Genomic DNA, 22,327 nt, shown 5'->3' with positions numbered 1-22,327 from the left:
GGGATCAAGCCTGCAACCCAGGCATGTGCCTTAAGGGGGAACTGAACCCGTGACTTTTTAGTTCATGGGTCGAGGCTACACTGAGCTACACAGGCTGGGCTCTTCCCACAAACTTTAAATTCAAATGTGAGAAGTCCATAGACAGAAGTACACAGAAATTAACTGAAAAAGTTCAAGGAAGTTGAAACAATTCTTGCTTCTCTGAATTCTCTTGCTCTTGTTTAGACGGCACAGTCACTTGAATCCTCCTGTTTTTGACTTGTAAGTTACTTCAGAGACAAGGTTAGTCTCATGTTCTCTTTTGGTTCAACATTTTATTTTTGTTGAAAAACGCACATTTTAAAAAGTACATTGTTTTAGTGCTTGGGTCATCCATGTGATTAGATATACACAATAATACTGTTAAAACTACTTTAAAAATATACCAACAATATATACCAACAGAATTGTGCTGTTTTTATTCTTTATTTTAAAAAGACAACTTAGTATAAGAACATTCTCTGAACATACAAGCAGGTTAAGATTTAAATTTTTAATTTATTAAAAAATAAATTTAAGTTGGCAGGTCAGATATGTACATAATATTCCTTATTATCGCACAGCAATGGAAAGCCACATGGATTTTTACTAATGCGGAAGTAGAATATCACAGGAAGGTACTTTTTTGTTTTTATACTGCTATTTGTGTTTCACTATAAATGAGTGACAGCAGTATAGGCACAAAGCCTGAGTTTCATATCTAGAAATTTCTTTTAGATTATTTAAGCCAATTTTCAAAATCTAGGACTGGATGGATTAAAGAATTTATCTGAGAACACTAAAAAAGGATGCAACAGAAACCTATTAAAATATTCACCTGCATGTCAAGTTCGCACATCTTGTTGCATTTACAGAGTTAAGTTTCTTTTGCAAAGAAAAGTCATTAATTCTTTTCTTTCTCAAGATTCTCTGACCATTTAGATAAGTAACCCTTCCAGTGGAACACAATGAATGCATCAGAGAGTGGCCTGGAGTAGTTAACGCTGTAACATCAGACATATATAAATGAGCCGTTTATATATATGTAACATTTTACTATTTTTAATGGGAAAAACTTTTTGTATTGATTTATGCATTAAAGGATGAATGTAAGTGTCATTTTATATATCTATGTCTATGCCTAAGCCTATGCACATGTGTCTGCATGTATATATGTATGTATGTATGCAAGGCATTTATTTCCAAGTACACACTTTATTATTGGGACTAAAGATATCATTGCCATTAGTGTATTAGCATATTTTGCTTATTCAGTAATGAAGGAAATGGTAGGATTTTATTTAAAATGAAAATAGATTCAGAAGTTTAGAATGCAAAAAGAACTTAGATTTTACCTATATTACAAGCTTTTCACTTGACAGCACAATTATTAAAATACAATAGAATAGAATTCCAAGTCAATTAACTATAAAAATTATGTTAACACACAAAAGCAACTATTTGAAATAAACTATTTGTTCTTCATTTTGAAATATTGACAAGTAGAGGCATTTTCCATCATTGAGTCACAGGGCTCATTATGATGAAATTTTCATCCTGAAATTGTACAATTTAGGAATGTATACAATTTATTAGCGTGTCCAGTTTACATGTTAACTTTTCACTTGACTGAAGTCTCATGTCCTTTAGTTCTTCCAAAATTTGGCTTGTTGAGCAGATTCTCATTGATTATATTTCTGTAGAAGAATTATAGAAGGGAAAAAACCCATTAGTATGAGACATAGTTTATATTTAAATACAACAGAAAATTAATGCATAAAATAAATTTCAGAATTCTACATTCTTACAGTGTTGTTCTTACATAAAACTGTTTGGAAATGAAAGAAATTTCCTTTCAGACTAGCTTTACTAGAGTTATGTGCAAAGATACAGAATTTCTTAGAAAATCTATTCTAAATGCGTTAGGTAAGAAACAAACATAATTGCTCTGCTTCTACTTTCACAGAGATGAGAAACTAACATAGACCTGTGCAGGGGCAGAATATAGTGGGAAGGCAGTAAGTGATAAGTGAGTTGAATTACATATGTGTAACTTCAAAAAGTTAAGGTGAGCCTGGCTGGTGTGGCTCAGTGGTTGAGCATCAACCTATGAACCAGGAGGTTGCGGTTTGATTCCTGGTCAGGGCACATGCTCAGGTTTCGGGCTTGATCTCCAATGGGAGGTGTACAGGAGGCAGCCAATCAATAATTCTCTTCTCATCATTGCTGTTTGTATCTCTCTCCCTCTCCCTTCCTCTCTGAAGTCAATAAAAAACTTTTTTTTTTTTTTATGATTCCCAAAATCTAGAAAACCTAGGTAGTCCTTTGAAGGTAGGGGCTTGGTCCCGGTTAAAACTAGAAGCTGAACATTTACAGGACCTTGGTTCTGTCAGGATGTATGATAATCATAGGAAAACCTTCTATCAATGCAGAATCAGATCCTTTCCTTTGAGCGCTGAAGCCCATTCCACAGAGACTTGTTCTTGGTGGACATCTCCCAGAATAGATGCCACTTGGGTTTATGCTTCGGGCAAAGTTTAACAGGCACTAGATATTTAATTCATGAGGTCAACTAAGAGGCCACTATGAATGAAATACATGAAACTGACTTGGTATTTTAATAAATATTCGAGACAGCAGCCACGACTCAGCTCTTATGAATTGCTACCATGCTGGTATGGAGGCTTCACATTGTTTTCTGTAAGGGTGTTCTTTAATGTAAGAATCTCCCATTTTTTAAGGCTGGCAATAAACACTCTTTTAAAAGACAACACTGCGTGGGGAAATAGTATTCCATACAACGAACAACCTGTACCCAGAGTTCTCCACATGTTGTGTATTTACTTTGCAACTGTGAGTGAAAATGAAAACGACTATGGCCATAACTTTTCTAGATGCTGTAGCTCATGTATTTCTCATGCAGTTTTACATGATTGACACTATCATTTCGTCCCTATTAAATTATCTTTGTGTTAACTATCATTATCTCCCTATGAGTAGCTTGCTTAAGGTTGTAACTGTTAAAATATGGACTCAAATCCAGGTCTGGCTCCAGATCAGGGGCTGTTAAACCATACCTATTGCAAGGTCTCCTTGATATAACTTTATAGTTCGGAAAATAAGTGGACTGAAGAATTTTGTTTTTGCGTAACTTACAGCAAGCATGTCAAACACGTGGCCCGCCGGAATAAGTTTGACATGCTTGACTTACAGTATTTGTGTTGCTTTTTTTAAAAAAAGATCCTTTATGCTCTGGCAAGTTTCCTCAGTGGTTAGAGCATTGGACTGAACGCTCAAGGGTTTGATTTCTGGTCAAGGGCATGTACCTCGGTTGCAGGTTCCCCAGCCTGGTAGGGGCCTGTTCGGGAGGCAACCAATTGATGTCTCTCTCTCACATCGATGTTTCTCTCTCTCACATTAATGTTTCTCTCTCTCTCTCTCTCTCTCTCTCTCTCTCTCTCTCTCTCTCTCTGCAACCGATCGCCCTGCAGAGGGAGGCCCAGGCCACCGGCCTGCAGGGCAATCGACCGGGGGGTGGTGGGGGTGGGTGGGAGATGAGGCTGGCTCTGAGATCGCTCCAAAGAGGGAGGCCCAGGCCACCTCTGTGGGGAGATCCATTGTGGAGCTCTAGCCAGGTGGGCTGGGCCTCCCTCTTCTGGGTGATCGATCACCCCAAAGAGGGAGGCCCAGGTTACCTGGCCAGCGGTGCTGTGATGGGTGGGCGGGGCTGGCCAGCGATTTCCCTCAGAGTGAGGCCCAGGCCAGCCAAGCGATCGCACCCCATGCTTGTCGTGAGCAGAGAGAGGTGACCAGTGGTGGAGGGGGTGGGGGCGGCGGCACCACATAGATGGCAAGCAGTGGCAGTGGCAGGGGTTGGGCCAGCTGCTGGCAGCTGGGGGAAGGAAAGCCCTGATAGGCCCTGATCACCAGCCAGGCCTAGGGACCCTATCTGAGGGGTCCCAGATTGCAAGAGGGCACAGGCCAGGCTGAGGGACAACCTCCCTGCCCCCCCCCGCCCCCCGCCGCCCTATGAATGAATTTCGTGCACTGGGCCTCTAGTAGAATACACTGGTAAATGAATCCCAATTCAACACACCCTTCCCAAATCAGAAAGACGTAATTCATTAATTTATTTCCCTTCCCCACAGGCAAAAGGCAATAGGCAATAAGAATAGTCACACCAACCTGGATTTCCTGTTTCTACAGAACTTAAAGGAGCATCTGGGTCATGTGAGAATGTAGATTGCACATTAAGTGAACGTTTCTATAAGTAAAAGGCAGAAAAATATTCATGTCAACATTTCCTAAACTTAAGACACTATAAAGAAAAAGATCTCAGATGAAAAAATTTTTTGGCTAAAGTTGTTCTCTTTGTAATTCACTTTGTAGAGTCTTTTTTCCCCCTTCTTTTTAGAAAGGTTATTATTTCATAGATACTTACAAACTTTTATAAACTTGTATTTGTACTTCTAAATAGTAAAATACTATTTGTCATTTCCATAGCTGAATTATTACTTCAAACATTGACTGCCTTACTTCCCTGCTATAATGAAAAGCTAAAATGGAAATATTATAGAGAGATAAAAATCTCTTAGTCATACTGACCATGACCCAATTTTACTATACGCATGTAGAAGATTTTGTCTGAATTTTGTCAACTAAGCATTTCATTGATTCTTTCAGATTTTAGATCAACTAAGAGAAGACAAAAACGTAGTTTGTCACATATGCTCAAACACAAGAAGAAAATCTCTGTAATATTTATTCTGCAGACAAGAGAGGACTGCCCGTATTCAATCTTCCCAGAGTCTCTCATATTAGTTCAAACACTCCATTGCTTTACTTTTGTGTGGGGAGCCGCTATAGGTTAAACCTCGGACTGACCTGTGGGCAAAGTCACAAACAAGTCCCAGCTTAGAGGGCACAGTCCTCTTAGCATAATTAGGCTTGACCTTATGACGCTCCCTAGATCTTACCTGGGAAGCTCATGGGCTGAGGGAAGTGCAGCAAGAGCAAGAACAAAAGCAGGTGAAACTCAAAAGAACAGTGTAACTATGTTTACCTCTGACTATAAAATAAAGGCTCAGCTTGCCTCGGGATCTTTCTCTGTGGCCTCAGCCAGGCAAAGGAAGATCCACGGAGACTGAAGAGCGCTAGAGAGCTCTGAACGCTGTCTCCGTGTAAAACATTCTCCGCCGACTCCGCCCACACCTTTGGGAACCCCTGGACTCCCGGGGCTGGACCCCGGCACTTTTGTTAAGAAAGTGTTCTTTAGAGAAGATCCATTTACATGGAGTAATGACAATCAAGCATAACGTTAGGTGATTAAGTCACATAAAAGAGGTAGTTAAAAAAAGGAAAGGGCAAAGGAATTTAGTGTAGAGTTACCATCAATCTTGCTATAGCTTCCCCAGCGCAGTGTTGTTACCCCACCAAACAAGCCTTTTAAACATCATTTATTTATTTAAAAAATTGATTCTAGAGAGAGGAAGAGTGAGAGAGAGGAGAGAGAGAGAGAGAGAGAGAGAGAGAGAGAGAGAGAGAGAGAGACAACATCGATCAGCCACCTCCCGCAGGTGTTCCAACTAGGGATTGAACCTGAAACCCGGATACGTGCCCTGACTGGGAATCCCCCTTTTGGTGTACTGGACAATGCTCCAAATCAACTTGTGTGTTCCATCCCCAGTCGGGCCTTTGGGAGGAGGCCAATTGATGTTTGTTTCTCACATCGGTATTTCTCTCTCCTTTCTCTCTGTCTCCCTCTCCCTCTCCCCCTCCCTTTCCTTCTCTCTAAAACCAATAAACCAAAAAACCCAATAGCATCAATAGCCAAACTAAATTCTCACCTTAGTTAGTTTGCCAATAACATAAGCAAAAAGGAGTATAGTTCCAATGACACCAGCCAACACCCCCAAAATAATGACTATTGCCACTATGGGAGAAAAAGAGAGCAGAAAATTATAAAACTGTGACATAAATGACCGCATATCAATTACAGAAACATTAATATATTTTATCGTTTAAAAAACAAGATTTTCCGAAGTAACCACGTGATGAACTGAACCTGTGAATAGTAAAGTCTTTTGTCCAAGGTCACACATCTGACAGAACCAAGACCCCAGGGTCCCAACTCCAAATCCAGGGCTCTTCACAGGCCGCACAGGCAGCTGTGTGGATGTTCTGCCCCGAGATGGGAAAAACCATGAAGTGTTTCACAGGCTCAAAGTGATGAGAGAAAATAATGTCTTGACATAGAAAGGGGTATTGGACAGATCATAGAATCAGAACTTTGGGAGGAAACTGGTATAAGCAGTTTGCAAATGAAGAAAGGAAGCCCAGTGAGTTTAAGTTACTTGTCCTAGGTGAGACAACTAGTTAGAAGGAATGTGACCATAGTTCGGGTCACCTAGATTCCAAGCTTCTGTTCCTTCTACATTACCCTTATGCATGCTCTATAACATACTCACTAAGAAGATTTTTTCAAATCTTACATGCTGGGAAGAAAATAAAGTTTACGCTAGTGGTACTCCCGCACATTCATAGCATATTTGTAGAGATTCCAAGTTAAGTAAGTAGAAGGCAAAACGTATAGGTGAATGGCTTATTTATTTGGCTAATTTACACTTAAAAGTCTTATTATTGATTAAAAGAAAACAAAGTAAAAGCCCAGCCTTTCTGTCCACCTAGCTGTAATGCAATAGTGATTCAGTTCCACAATTCGTTGTGTGTGTGTGTGTGTGTGTGTGTGTGTGAGGTTTGGACACAGGTCACGCGTGAAGGGCAGCTCAGAAATGCAGACTAGTAAGTAAGCACATAAATGACTAATGTCAGATCCACAGCAGCTGCTGAGGGAGAAAGTGTCAGTCCCCAGGAGGAGAGGGTGTGGAAGACAGCCCCACAGTGGTAGCATAGGGCCAGACATGAACAGAGATTGAGACATGAAGGGTCTGTATTTATGCTTGATAAGGGGTCAATTAGTGACGTGACTTATTACTCTTTGCTTTCTTCATGGTAGGGATAAGAGAAGTTCAATTGTTTTATAAGCTCTTAAAGAGACTTTTCTCTAGTAACTACGGTGGTTAGAAAGCTAAAAAGGTCTAACTTAAAAGAAAAATTATTGTTGCGCTAGCCAGTTTTCTCAGTGGATAGAGCATCGGCCTGCGGACTGAAAGGTCCCAGATTCAATTCCAGTCAAGGGAATATGCCTGGGTGGTGGGCTCGATCCCCAGTAGGGGGCGTGCAGGAGGCAGCCGATCAATGATTCTCTCCCTCTCCCTTCCTCTCTGAAATCAATGAAAGTATATATAAAAATAGAAAAAAAATTATCAAGTTATGTATTGCTATTTCCAAAATGTTTAAGAAAATAAGACATGCCTATTTTAATTTTAAAAAGAGCATATTTTGTTTGCCTTTACAATATCGTGTAATTAAGATTAATAACATATGCTTTTGTTTTTAAATGTGACGCTTCTTATTTTCTTAGGCATTTGGAACTAGCAACACATAACTAAACTGGACAGATTGTTAGACCATGTAAATATTAACATACCTGGTTCTGAGAACTTGTGCTTAATTTGTGCATTTTTTCCTAAAAAGACAAAATTTCAAAATAAGTCAGAATGCATACGTTACCATGTCTAAAATATACCATTTTGGAATTAGATTATTTAGTGGATTTCTTTTTTAAAAAAATTGTGTTTAGGGAGCTATTGTTCAAATTTCAACAGCTGCTAAAACTTATGAGATACTGTCTTACTATTAATAATCCCATATCTACTTTCAACTACCCAACAAGCTTTCAAGGGTCAGAAATTAGCAAGCAGTCTTATTGATTGAAGTGCAGAGTATTACAAAATACTGAAAGAACTATCTATTGATTTCCACAAGAAACAGGGCATAAAAAAAAAGTAAAAATAGCCCTGGCCAGGTGGCTCGGTTGGTTGGAGTGTCGTCCCGTAAGCCAAAAGGTGACGGGTGCAATTCCCATGTGGGACTTGAACGAGAGGCAACTGATTGATGTTTTCTCTCTCAAATCAATAAAAACACATCCTCGGGTGAGGATAAAAATAATGTAAAAATAAAACAATAAAAAAATTTTATTTTAAATGTAAAAATGGTGAGCAGAAAGGAGATGCATTGAGCCATCACCCCACATGGACTTCAGTCGAACCCAAAAGAGGTACATTGCTATCTATTTTCCAGATTTATGCCACAGCCACTAGTTGAATCCAAACTCCTGTTGTGTCTCCTCTGAGCTTCTGTCCACAGTCCCCCTAAATGCTTTGTCTGCAGAAGTTCCCAGCACAGTTGCCCTAATGCTTCGCCAGTTACCTCCCCCTTATCAGTCCACAGTTTACATTTCTTTTTCTGCTGTCTCCAAATACCACTTTATGTCATGAAGCCCTCTTCCTACTACAACCACACGATTTTCCTGCATTTAAGTGTTACCAATAACATATTGCTCTGTATCACGTCACACCGCCCAGGTCTCGGTATGTCCGCTCACTCTGGAGCAGTCATTTACAAAGGTTAAGGGGGGCTTGTCTTCTCTGTGGCAGGTACAGCTGTGGTGGTGGACGAGCTCTGGCGAAGAACAGATGGGGTTTCAGCCTCCCACTGGCTGGACGGCCTTGGACCTGTTATGTCATCTCTTTGTGCTTTAGTTTTCTCTTGAGCAAATGAAGACTGTAACACCTATCTCTTTGGGTTCCTACAGGGATCAAATCAGGGAGTGCATGAACACTCTCAGCACAACGCCCACCGCGCCGGCTGTTATTTATCGGATTCACAACTGTCCGCAGTTGGCCTTGAAATGTGTTCTGGTTTGACACCACCACATCGACTTCACGTTTGAAAACTGGGTTGTTTAATTAGACTCAGAAGCCCAATAATTAGTTCCAAGCCCTTAGCATAATTTTCCTCTCTTGGTCACTGTTAAAATGTGCTTCTTCCATTGATCTTGCTCTATTTTCTCGGTGATTCTATTAGCCAACGATCCCGTAGCCACTGTAAGTCTTCTCTGGGGCTTGATTTTAAACCTGGAGCGTCCTGCTTCGAACCCATCTACAAGGACCCTCTTTCATTCAACCTGCTCTTGCAAAGTCATCTTCTCCCCAGAGAAATCGCCGGAGAGTGGAAGCCACCAAACCACCCTTATCTCAGCAACCAGCTTGGCTCATAGTGATGGTGATTAGGCACTTCTATGTGTCAGACTCCGCGCTGAGCAATTTTACACACACCTTCTTCATCTTCAGAGAAACACCACGAGATAACTATGATGGGCCCCATTAAAAAATTTAGGGGACAGAGACCCCTTGGGGAAGAGTCTCCCATGGTCAGCAGCGCGCACAGCCTAGGCAGACGCGGATTCACCACAGCCCCTCCTCTCCCCCACAGCCCCTCCTCTCCCCCACAGCCCCTCCTCTCCCCCACAGCCCCCCCTCTCCCCCACAGCCCCTCCTCTCCCCCACAACCCCCCCTCTCCCCCACAGCCCCTCCTCTCCCCCACAATCCCTCCTCTCCCCCACAATCCCCTCCTCTCCCCCACAATCCCTCCTCTCCCCCACAACCCCTCCTCTCCCCCACAATCCCTCCTCTCCCCCACAATCCCCCCTCTCCCCCACAGCGCCCCCTCTCCCCCACAGCCCCTCCTCTCCCCCACAATCCCTCCTCTCCCCCACAGCCCCTCCTCTCCCCCACAATCCCCCCTCTCCCCCACAGCCCCCCCTCTCCCCCACAGCCCCTCCTCTCCCCCACAATCCCTCCTCTCCCCCACAGCCCCTCCTCTCCCCCACAATCCCTCCTCTCCCCCACAATCCCTCTTCTCCCCCACAATCCCTCCTCTCCCCCACAGCCCCTCCTCTCCCCCACAACCCCTCCTCTCCCCCACAATCCCTCTTCTCCCCCACAATCCCTCCTCTCCCCCACAATCCCTCTTCTCCCCCACAGTCCCTCCTCTCCCCCACAATCCCTCCTCTCCCCCACAGCCCCTCCTCTCCCCCACAATCCCTCCTCTCCCCCACAATCCCTCTTCTCCCCCACAATCCCTCCTCTCCACCACAATCCCTCCTCTCCCCCACAGCCCCTCCTCTCCCCCACAATCCCTCCTCTCCCCCACAGCCCCTCCTCTCCCCCACAGCCCCTCCTCTCCCCCACAGCCCCTCCTCTCCCCCACAATCCCTCCTCTCCCCCACAATCCCTCCTCTCCCCCACAATCCCTCCTCTCCCCCACAGCCCCTCCTCTCCCCCACAACCCCTCCTCTCCCCCACAGCCCCTCCTCTCCCCCACAACCCCTCCTCTCCCCCACAGCCCCTCCTCTCCCCCACAACCCCTCCTCTCCACCACAGCCCCTCCTCTCCCCCACAACCCCTCCTCTCCCCCACAATCCCTCCTCTCCCCCACAATCCCTCTTCTCCCCCACAATCCCTCCTCTCCCCCACAGCCCCTCCTCTCCCCCACAGCCCCTCCTCTCCCCCACAATCCCTCCTCTCCCCCACAATCCCTCCTCTCCCCCACAATCCCTCTTCTCCCCCACAACCCCTCCTCTCCCCCACAGCCCCTCCTCTCCCCCACAACCCCTCCTCTCCCCCACAGCCCCTCCTCTCCCCCACAACCCCTCCTCTCCCCCACAATCCCTCCTCTCCCCCACAATCCCTCCTCTCCCCCACAACCCCTCCTCTCCCCCACAGCCCCTCCTCTCCCCCACAGCCCCTCCTCTCCCCCACAATCCCTCCTCTCCCCCACAATCCCTCTTCTCCCCCACAATCCCTCCTCTCCCCCACAATCCCTCTTCTCCCCCACAGCCCCTCCTCTCCCCCACAGCCCCTCCTCTCCCCCACAGCCCCTCCTCTCCCCCACAATCCCTCTTCTCCCCCACAATCCCTCCTCTCCCCCACAATCCCTCTTCTCCCCCACAGCCCCTCCTCTCCCCCACAATCCCTCCTCTCCCCCACAGCCCCTCCTCTCCCCCACATCCCCTCCTCTCCCCCACATCTTTGGCTCCCTCCATGTGGCCCCATTTCACAGACACAGGCATCCTTCAGGTTCTTTTGCTGGGTGGCTTCATGCCTTTAACCCAAAGTATTGTTTCTGTGAGATAGTCCAGAAGTGAGACCTTTTGGAAGTTTAGGGACTGTCTAGTTATTAGCTTCCGTTTCTTAGACTTAGCCACTGTTTTCTCGCACCAACAGGTCCCATGAAATAGTGTTGTGTCATAACAATAACTCCAGGGCAACTATTTAAAAATATGGACAAACCTTGTGGGGTGGCTTTACGTGTTGTAACTGGAAGTTCCGTTGGTCTTTGATTAGCAGGAGTATGTTCAACTGGTAAGGGAGTCCCAGCTGTGTGAAATAGAAGTTGAGAAAGGCATTAAGAGTGAGGTGATGGCGTAGAGCACAGAGCACATCACAAAAGACAGATTTATCCCATGTCTCTCCCACATGCATAGCATTTTACAAAACTCAGGGAAATTGTCTGTTCCGTGCCTCCCTTGCTCCATTTCCCAGATACAGTCCTATTTCCTCGGTAAAAATTAAAACAAAGACACTTTAAATTCAATTTTCTTCTGGCCTCATAGGAGGTAAATCAGTTCTAAGGTTCCTTACCCACACTTCTTTTCTTTCTTTATACTCCTCAGGGACTTAAGCTACTTTCAAATTTCAAGGTAAGGAAATGAAAATTCCACAATATGTACCCCCAACAGCCACCAAGAGAGTTCTAATACTACCGTTCATAGCCAGAGCGCTCAGAGCTATCTGGGCCTCCCAGGTTTCCCAGGCCCTTATCAGCTAACAGACATCTGTGGATATAGTTATGCAAAGCTGTGAAATTTCTCTTGAATAAGTGGATTTTAAACAGGGCTTTTTACAATAGACTCCTTAGTTGGGTCTACTTGGTAGAAAAGATCCAAATGAACTTGTAATCATTAAACAACAGGTGTGGTTTGCCTAAACCTCTTAAGGACTAGATTATGTGAAGGGTCAACCCTTTCTCTCTCTCTCTCTCTCTCTCTCTCTCTCTCTCTCTCTCTCTCTCTCTCTCTCCTCTCCTGTGCTCTGAGCCCATAGCTTTCTGTATCTAGATCAGCTTTCACTGTCTGTTTGCATTGTTTTTAGATTACAGGTTAATTTAAGTATTGTCCTATTTCATTCACAATGCATTTTTATGTTTTATATTAAAAGGACACTTGGAACTTTAAATCCAACTTCCTTACCATACAAATAAGAAATCTGATGCCATCCAAATTAAATGATTAGCTCAGGTTAGCACAGCTGGTAAGGACAGCAACAGTGACCTAGTTCTGCTGAGTCCCACTGTTCTTCCCGCCTCCCAGATCGCTGCCTGACTGAGATCTTGTCAGCAAGATGCCTTTGATGTTTTAGCTCACCGACTGGTGAACACTCGGGTGCGTTGTACACAAAACAAGACAAGTAAATTTCTTGAGAGGTTCTAGAATTTTAACGATTAGGTAGTTTTCATTTTGACGATTTTTTCACACCAATTTATTGTGCTATTTACATCACATCTCTTAGCCCTCAGTGTCCTCTTGCTACTAAGAGAAACTGTTTTCTGCCCTAGCGCTATTGACATGTGGGTCATTTTCTTACTCCCTTCACCACTTCTAACACATCCATTCTATACCTGAAAAATGCCACCTCTCTCTCCAAGAGAGGTATGTTGACCTTGAGGTATGATAGCAGATGTGTCCAGCATCTGGCTACCCAGCAACAGGTGGGCTGTGGGGCAGCACTTCACATTTCCTAAGCTGCTCTGGGCGCCGGACAACTTACTCTATGCTATTTGCAACTGGCTGGACCTTGAAGGGAGGGTAGAGTTTTAAGTGGAAATGGGGAGGAGGGGGAATTGAGGTAAAGAAAGGGCATGGGCTGGGCTAACAGGGAGAAGGGAGAGGACGTGTGCGTTCAAGCGGAGGCCAGGGGGCAGTGTGCAGGAAAAGGGAGGCAAACCTCTCAGGTTGACAAGAGTTTAATGTTCACGTGGAAAATTAGTGTAAAATAAAATAGAAGGGAAGGTTGGGCAAGGCCTCAGACCCCTAGTTTAAAAATCTGTTTTCATTCCCTAGACACCAAAATGCCATTTGCTGTGGTGCTTTGTACAAAGTACGTATTTGTGACCTGAACTGAATACCAACATTTTAAGTTTGGGAAGGGTGGAATGAATGAATGAACGAATGGATGAATGAATGACTATACCACCCAGAATAGGAAATATTCCAAATGTGCATGGTTTACAGTTTACATTTGCATTAACATTTAAATTTTTTCAAAACATTCACCTCTTTCCTCTCATCCTCACCGCCCTGACCTCGCAGTTGCTCTGGAACACTCCACCAGCCTGGGAGGTCTGTGTGTTGGGGGAGGGCCCTGCCACTGCTCCTCTTGCACCAAGGAGGTTGGGCGACTTGTGGGCCCAGAACACAAGGGATATAATTGGGAATAGGAGGCTAGCCTCCCAACATGCTGCTCCATGCTCTACCCATGAAACCCCCGCTCACCCCAGCAGTGGGCACTTCTAATGCGGGATGTTATTAGAAAGAACAGCAGTAAAATGCAATGTTGGGCGAGGACCCTGCATTTTGCTCTGTGCCAAAACTTCCAGTACCTGGGCTCCTGTTACAAAGTGATAAGTCAGTTCATGCAGCAGCTGGCTTGGTTTTGGTTCCCTCCTGACTTGCAGTTGATAGAAGTGTTATCTTGCAAAAACAAACTCTTACAAGGATACACCCTGCCTATGAAATATTTGACTTCAATGGTTTCCAAGTCAGAAACCTAATATTCTGAGTGTTATAGTTTTGGGCATTGTGATGATCGTGAAACCTGATAGATGAATTTATTTGTGGAAGTTCTGCACGGTTAATTTGTGGTAAAACCTGGGGCAAGAACTCACATCTGCTGATTCTCAGTCAGTGCTTTTTTCTACTGAACTGTACTGTGTTACACAGAATGCATGTGTGAATGGGGGTCTTGCCTGTTCCAGAGAGTGTTTGGAGAAGGCTATTGCTGGAAGTAATATTTTTTTAAAATATATTTTTAATGGTTTCAGAGAGGAAAGGAGAGGGAGAGAGAGAGATAGAAACATCAATGATGAGAGAGAATCATCGATTGGCTGCCTCCTGCATGCCCCCTACTGGGGATCGAGTCTGAAACCCAGGCATGTGCCCTCGACCGGAATTGAACCTGGGACTCTTCAGTCCACAGGCTGATGCTTTAACCACTGAGCAATCCAGCGAGGGCTGTGAAGTAATATTTTAAGGAAAACATTCAGTTTTGCTGTTGAACCAAAGGCTGAAAAACTCAGCCCAGGTCAAGGTGTGATAATAGAATCATATGTCCATCTGTTGTCATTCACTGTGCATTCTTGGAAAGGTTTTAATAAGCTAAAGTAGCCACTTAAAATTTAGAACAATGGAACTTTCTAATGGATTAAGTGTTTGGTGTGATAACATTTGAACCTAGTCTTTGTTGACTTTTCCCCATGGGTTTAAAATATTTCCAAATAAAAATTTGGGAAAAGAAATGCAGTAATATAGTGTATTATATTCATGTATACACAAAGAAAATATTTGTTTTACCTATTCTATTATTATTACTATTTGGTTAATCCTCACCCAAGGATATTTTTCCATTGATTTTTTAGAGAGAGTAGAAGGGAGAGAGAGAGACAGAGAGAAACATCAATGTGAGAGAGACACATTGATTGGTTGCCTCCTGCATGCACCCCGACCAGGGCCCGGGAACCTGCACCAAGGTACATGCCCTTGACCAGAATCAAACCTTCAGTCACCTGAGACAGTCTATCCATTGAGCCAAACTGGCTAGGGCTTTTTCACTTATTCTTGTGTGTGTGTGTGCGTTTTTAAACATCTTTTCTACTATAATTGGAACAGATGGCTACTTCTTCAAAATATCTTCCATGCTTAAAATTGGCATGTAGTAGTAGTGATTAATACATTTTAAAAAATAAAGTGGGCAAACATTTATTTAGCTTTTTGGTAGCCAATGCACATGTATATACACAAATAGATTGCAGAAAAATTTTATGTATCACAAATATAGATATAAAATTCTTAACACAAATATTAAGTGCAGTACAATATTAAAAGAGTATTCTGCAATAGCTTAGTGCAGTGATGGAGAACCTTTTGAGCTCGGAGTGTCAGCATTTTGAAAAACCCTAACTTAACTCTGGTGCTGTGTCACATATAGAACGTCTTTGATATTTGCAACCATAGTAAAACAAAGATTTATATTTTTGATATTTATCTTATATATTTAAATGCCATTTAACAAAGAAAAATCAACCAGAAAAATGAGTTCGCGTGTCACCTCTGACACACGTGTCATAGGCTCGCCATCACTGGAGTGGTTTATGCCAGGATGGAAGTAATGCAATATCATAATGTTCATTGATATGAATCATCATTTCAACATATTAAAGAATAAAAATACATTCACATGAAGAGAAACTAATAGGATTAACAGACATTCCTAAAGAAAGGAAACACAAGCTTAAAAAGTGTTCCTGGCCCAGCCAGCATAGCTCAGTGGTTGAGCATTGACCTATGAACCAGGAGGTCATGGTTCATTTCCCTGTCAGGGCACATGGCTGGATTGTAGCCTCGATCCCCAGTAGGGGGCGTGCAGGAGTAGCCGATCAATGATTCTCTCTCATCATTGATGTTTCTATCTCTCTCTCCCTCTCATCATTGATGTTTCTATCTCTCTCTCCCTCTCCCTTCCTCTCTGAAATCAATAAAAATATATTAAAAGAAAAAGAAAGGAGAGCTCTTTATGGGTCACATTTGGCCTTTGTACTCTTAACCTCCTGTTACCGTAACTTATGGCAGTTTCCATTCCAATTACAGATTTTCCACTTTACCTTTGTACCACCTATGTCCTTAGGCGCTGTGAATCCAGTGACACAAACATTTATCCAGTAATAAAGAAAAGGAGTTCTGTACTTCCAAAAGACCATACGTAAAGAGAGGGTCATGGCATTTATTTTGTTTTCACATCTTCATTAAAGAAAAATGAGAATTTGACGATGTTAATAGTTCTTACTGAATATTTTCTATGTACCAGGCACCATGCCAAGCTCTTTACATAGATTATTTCATTTTATCCTGATAACTTCAATACGGAGTAGGTATTATCCCCATTGCACAGACAGAAAAACAGAGATTCACACAATTTAAAAATATAGTCAGTGGGCAGTGAAGCTAGATGCCAACCCAGGAGGTTTGACTGTAGGGCCCTCGTCCTTAACCAATATTTTTTACTTCCTTCCCCAGGAGAGGATAACAATTCATCCCCCACTCTGCTCTCCAGAAATCTGCACTGTTGACATTTTTGTGCAAATCTTTCAGATACTTTTTCTAGATATGTTTATAAATATATACTTAAAAATTACTCTGTGTCATATTCTGAAACCTGCCTTTTCCTCATTCAAAGAGCATTTTTGTCCATATTAGGGGAAACACTTGTAAAACATTTTAATGGCTTCATAATGTTACATTTGATGCATAAATCATGGTTTACTTAACCCCTGTCATGCTTTTGATTACATAGGCTGTTTCTGCTTCATATTAAACTTTTTAAAAATATTTTTTTATTGATTTAAGAGAGGAAGGGAGAGGGAGAGAGAAACAGAAACATCAATGATGAGAGAGAATCATTGATCAGCTGTCCCCTACTGGGGACTGAGCCTGCAACCCAGGCAAGTGCCCTTGACCGGATTTGACCCCCAGGACCCTTCAGTCCACAGGCCAAAGTTCTATCCATTGAATCAAACCAGCTTGGGCAAGAGGTCTCCTTTCAGATTGGACTGGAAGAAACTCAGCCGATCACCTTTAACTTGATCCCTTCGCATTTACTACCAGGGATCTAAACTTCCCTTCCCCGAGGCAAGAGCATTTGTTTTTCTTGTTCTACCTAATTCACTGATGAAATTTAAGAACACCTCTGTGGATTTATGCACACCTCAGTGGGGAGAAACCCAGACCCTTTTGCGTCGGACCTTCAAAGCAAACTGCTGAGTTGGAGTCTGACCTAAAATGTCAAGGGGAGCAGGTCCTCCACGCCCTGAGGGTCAGACCCCTCCTCCTGCTCTGTGCACTGGGGGTGCTAGGGGGCTGAGAGAACTACCACATTTAATGCTTTGGGGCTTACAATGCTTTTGAACTCATTAACTTTTCTGGGAGAGGGATGGGCTCGAACACTGCCTGACTCCCACGATGTGATAGAAGTCTCCCAGTGACTGAAGTGACTAAAGGTCCTATATGTGGTCACTTTTCCGATACTCTTAGCTACTGAAGCATGGTCTTTGGGGACTTGGGAAATTATACCAGGAACAAGCCATATAAAAAAACAGAAGATGGGATACATATTAATGGTGGGTTATCACATGTTCACCGTCAGTTGTTGCTCTTTTCTCTACCAAATCCCTGAAATCAGTTTCAGCATACACCATAACCAAGTGTTCGAGTAGCAGTAAACCGTGATGAAATGAACGCTGGTATCTTGGTTTTCCTCCACCAATGTTTGTTGGCATTCTTTCTAAGAAGGAGACCTCTTAGAAAGCAGAGATTGTATTTGTTCAGTTCACTTGTAAAAATATTTTAAACTTGTCCTGATTACAAATTATGACTCTCCTGGCAGAAAATTTAGAAAGTATTAAAAAGCAGAAAAAAAACACATTCTCCACACCCAGAGATAGCCCTGGGATGTTTCTTTTCTGAGTTTTTCTTTAGTTTTAGTTTAGTTCATTTATCACAGAAAACTACACAGATAGGTACTTATTAAATGTATGGATATGATGATAAAGGCTGGAAATCTATTACCCACTTGTAGGTTTAAAATTAAAACTTGGGAAATCTATTACCCACTGATGTTTGATCAACGCTGTCCGTCGGAGGTGCAGAGGTGGCAGTTGATGTCAAAATATAACCTATAACGACAAGTTGGGAAAATTACTTAAAATGTGCTTCCCAAGTAGGTTCATTGATGTTTTCAATAATCCTCCAGAAAACAAAGTAGAAAGAAATTTATCACAAGTATGCTAATTTTGCAATTTAAAATTAGTGTAAGTTAACTTCAAGATACCATCCATTCTTTTCCCTCTCTTAGGATTCCTCCTTCAAAGAAATTCATAGTAGAATGACTATTTCTTTCCAAAAACCCAATTTCACACCAAGCTAAAGGGATGTATAGGTGTGAGAACCAGACTCCAGTCCTCTCAGGCTGACCTTTGAGGACTCATTGAAGTTTAGAGATGAAAAGGATTTTAGATGCCATCTATTCTGTGCTTTATTTAATGTACATAAGGAAACTGAGGCCCATGGAGGCTCATTGATTTTGCACAATTAAAGTAGTCCACAGCAAAATTCTGGTTATTTGTCATTTGTGCCACTATTATTTATTGAGTGCCTTCTGTGTGCCTAGCAATGTGTGGGATACAGAAATGAAGACCCAAGTTTTAATTTTAAAAAATGTATAAAGTCTTGTGGTCCCTGAAATCCGACTTAGAACTCTTTCCTAAAGAATTAAATGGGCAGAAAGGCGCGTTTCTTGGGTCACTGAAGAAAAAGAGCTGCCTTGTTTCTTTAGGTCATCCGTAGCACGCGCTTGTCATTCACACTGGTGTGCCTGCGGTGTGTGTAATCAGATGCACAGGTGATCATTCTCTTCCTACATAAAAACAACATTCTCTTTTTGCCTTCTCTTCCCTCCCTCTACTTCCTTCCTTGCTGGTTCAACCAATATTCTACTACAGGTCATGAGCTGGGCTAGATTCTGGGGCTATGCCAACGAATAATTCAGGAGTGATAATACCTGTCCCTTTGGATTTTCCAATTAAATCAGCATATTATGACCTAGAATTCAAATTTTGCATGATTTTTAAAGTAAAATCAGGAAACTTTAGAGGGTGCTGGCTTAGGGTATAATTTCTTAGTTGAAGTGATATAATACTGTATTCTCAAATTCTTAGCATCAGAAGCTGATTTTCAAACAAAAGCTTGGCCTTCCCTTGAACACACTAAGTTCTCTCCTATCTCAGAACTTCCGCCCTCTACCTTCCAGTGCCGTTTCCCCAGCTTTTGCAAGGTTGGCTTTTTCTCACTGTTCACCTCTCAGCACAAATGTCACCTCCTGGAGAAAAACTTCCTGCTCCCCATTTCCAAAGCAGCCTCTGCTTATGTTTACGACCTTACCTGGTTTCATTTTCTTTGTCTTATTTTTTGTCGTCAGTTATTTTAACAGTTTGCTTGTTCTGCTAATTGTCTGTGGACCTTGCCACTGTTTCCTCCGTCCCCCTCACTGAATGTACCCTTCCCGGGAGCTCATTCATCTTACTACTCTGGCCTCAGTGTTGGGCACCTGACATAGAATTACTGAATGAACCAATGAGGGAATGATTGGAAAGAAAATCATTTGCAAAAAACTAACTCTCCATGAGGCAGATGATACTTGAGGTTAGAAATACTGGCTTTAGCCTTAAGATTACTGGAGAAAGCAAAACCATCCTTTCTTTTTCCCTTGCCAATGATGTTTACCCTTCCTCACATTTTTTAGGTTTCCTCTTCAACTAAAGAGTCAAGGGGGGCTGTTTCCATACCTGTCTGTGATTCTGTAAAGTAGTCACATTAAGAGACTTTCCGTGAAGGGCTTCGGAAGATGCAAAGATTGTAAGAGCGCTAGCCTTGAAGGCCAAGGGAGCCTTCCGAGTCATGTGGCCTCGCTGAGCTCCCGTGAAGTATCATTTAAGGCATGACTCCACTGTCTGCTTGAGCAGGTGTAGACATGCAGAATTTACTTCTTTTCCAGGCATCCTTCCTGAATTGGGGGCAGCTTGAAGATGCATCCAGTTTTTCCAGATCTTGGGCCCCACCCAAAGGAAAGGGTGGTGTCTACTTGGAGTGACCCTACCTGGCCCTCTGGGACAACACAAAGGAGACCTCTCCTCTCTTCTTGTAAAACTCTACAAATATTTGCATATATTTAAATATCACACCCTGTACCCTCCATTTGTTTTTTTCAAGAGGAATGTTTTCACACTTTGCTTCTTAAAAAACTTTGGAGCAACTTCATTAGTCTTTGGTTTTCCTCTTCTCAGAAATCACCACTACATATCTAGGTTTGTTCCCTGGTCTATAATTATTATCGTTCTTACATACGTATTTAGTACTTTATTATGTGCTAGGCACTGGAGGCAGTACATTGGTTACTTTCTCAAAGTCCTCACGTGATTACTATGGAGCAGATACTAACACTGTCTACGTTTCATAGATGAGGGTGTTGAAACAAAAAGAGGTAAGCAATCTGACTTCATTGTTCTCCAACCTTTCAGACGTGGAACCAGATTTGAACCCAGTTCCCCCTGACCCTCAGGTCAGCGCTTTGACTGTTACACAATTTCCCCCCCTGAAGTCCCTTAGCAAATGCTGGCTCTCTTCCCTGCCTCCCACAGGGTGCCCAGGAGGCACCTGCTTCTTGCTCTGACTCCAGTTAGAGAAATGTCTGTTGGGCTAAATATCACTGCTTCTCCTTCTCTATGGGCTGGGCGCTAGTATTTCTAACACACAAACACTGCCTTTCGAGAAGATGATCACCATAACATTCTCAGGAAGAGGCCAAAAATAATGAGAATTTACCCTTACATTATTTCTTTATTTTATTTTATTTTTCCTTTTTTTTATTATTAGTTAAGGTATTACAAATGTGTCCACATCCCCCCCCATTAACCCCCAACCTCCCCCCCCCCCACACACACAAACTCATGCTCTCATCCCCCTGTTGTCCATGTCCATTGGTTTGGCTTATATACATGTATACAAGTCCTTTGGTTGATCTCTTCCCCTTACCCCCGCCCTCCCCTACTTTCCTTCTGGGGATTGATAGCCTGATCGCTGTTTCTCAGTCTTTGGGTCTGTCCCTTTTCATCAGTCTATGTTGTTCCCTATAATCCACAAATGAGTGAGATCATGTGGATTTCTTTATTTTAATAAATTGATTTAGTTGTGTCCCCAAACCGAGTAACACCCAAGCCAAGACAGTTGTTATTTCTTTTTTCCACCTCACACCTCAGTAACGGACCCACAGAGTGACGCCTGTAGTTACTGAGTCCATGCGTGTGGCTTGTACCTTTCTGACAGGAGGAGGAGGAAATTATAATATTCTGGGAAACTTGTTAAAAATGGAGGACCAGGTATCTATCCTCGTCCTCATTAATGACTCTTTTATTTAGAAGTTCACCTCATTAAAACGTAAACAAAGCAACTAATGTATTTGCACAGAAATAGTTCTCATACTCGTTGATAGAATTCTTTTAACCCAGCGAGGCTGAGAATCAAAGCACGCGTCTCACACTGGAAAACGGTGCTCCGGCCACAGTTACTGGCTCCCTCATGCTATTTCCTCCACTTTGACAGCCGAGTCCCAATAAAATCCCTCCAGCAAACTGGGATCTGAGATGGTACTCATTTATTTATTCATTTGAATAAGACAGAACTAAAGTGGGATAGTTTATATTTTAATCTATAACCTTATATCCAATATAACAGCCTTAGGCTAAAAAAAAAATTCCACTTACCTGACAAGAGTAATGCAATTATTATTTTTTCGTACATCCTGAGATCATGAGCTGGCTCACAGAAGTCAGGGCACGAGGAGCAGCTGGGACGGTGGAGTGTCAGCCTCCAGCCCCAGCCTGCACCCTGTTATCTGCCAGGCCCACCTTCCCGCCGGCATCGCTGATAGGCTGGGGTGGCATTTTAAATTATGCAAAGTTGTCAAACGCCTGTCAATAAAGGTGCGTGGGTATGTGCTGAATTGGGATTATTAAAGTGTTAAGTAAAATCTCCCACTTCGAGGAACTGGCTGCTCCATGTTCATTTTACTTTACATAAATGAAGTGGGCATGGCAAGGTAGCAGAAGGCAGGAGCCGCCCCACTGGACAAACAAGAACTGGACTGTGGAGGCCTGAAGCCAGGACACCAGCAGGCTGTGGTGACTGTTAGGGAGTTAGCAACCTGTACATGTTTAATGTGGAGATTCTTGGGTGCCAGGAGGAAAGGGACTCTTTACCTGTAGAATAAATGAATTTGAGAACTTCAGTGATTATTTGAGTGCTCTGAGGTTTGAACAAACTCTCACGACAGGCTACACAGCTACAGAAGAATACAGGAGACACAGGAAATCTCTGATTCAAAACAGAGTTTGAACTGAACAGCTGCCCAAATAGGTGCACAACCAGTGAGACTTTCTCTCTAAAACATGCCCCACCGGGCA

The 22,327-nt window shown here is 43.0% G+C and overlaps 1 protein-coding gene across 1 annotated transcript; it reads right to left on the bottom strand.

The window, feature by feature from the left end:
• Positions 1-437: 437 nt before the first annotated feature.
• LOC308519972 (glycophorin-A-like) lies at positions 438-21,766 on the bottom strand. The gene is made up of 7 exons (XM_081092349.1): positions 21,629-21,766; positions 17,921-17,986; positions 11,275-11,361; positions 7,568-7,606; positions 5,865-5,950; positions 4,204-4,282; positions 438-1,715 (listed from the first exon to the last, which is right to left on the bottom strand). Exons 1-7 carry the CDS (start codon positions 21,663-21,665, stop codon positions 1,708-1,710), a joined length of 402 nt encoding a protein of 133 aa, XP_080948475.1. The 5' UTR covers positions 21,666-21,766; the 3' UTR covers positions 438-1,707.
• Positions 21,767-22,327: the final 561 nt, after the last annotated feature.

This window comes from Myotis nattereri (genome assembly GCF_964212035.1).
Source record: "Myotis nattereri genome assembly, chromosome: 5".
Lineage (NCBI taxonomy): Eukaryota > Metazoa > Chordata > Mammalia > Chiroptera > Vespertilionidae > Myotis > Myotis nattereri.
This window is presented reverse-complemented; position numbering and strand designations above follow the sequence as displayed.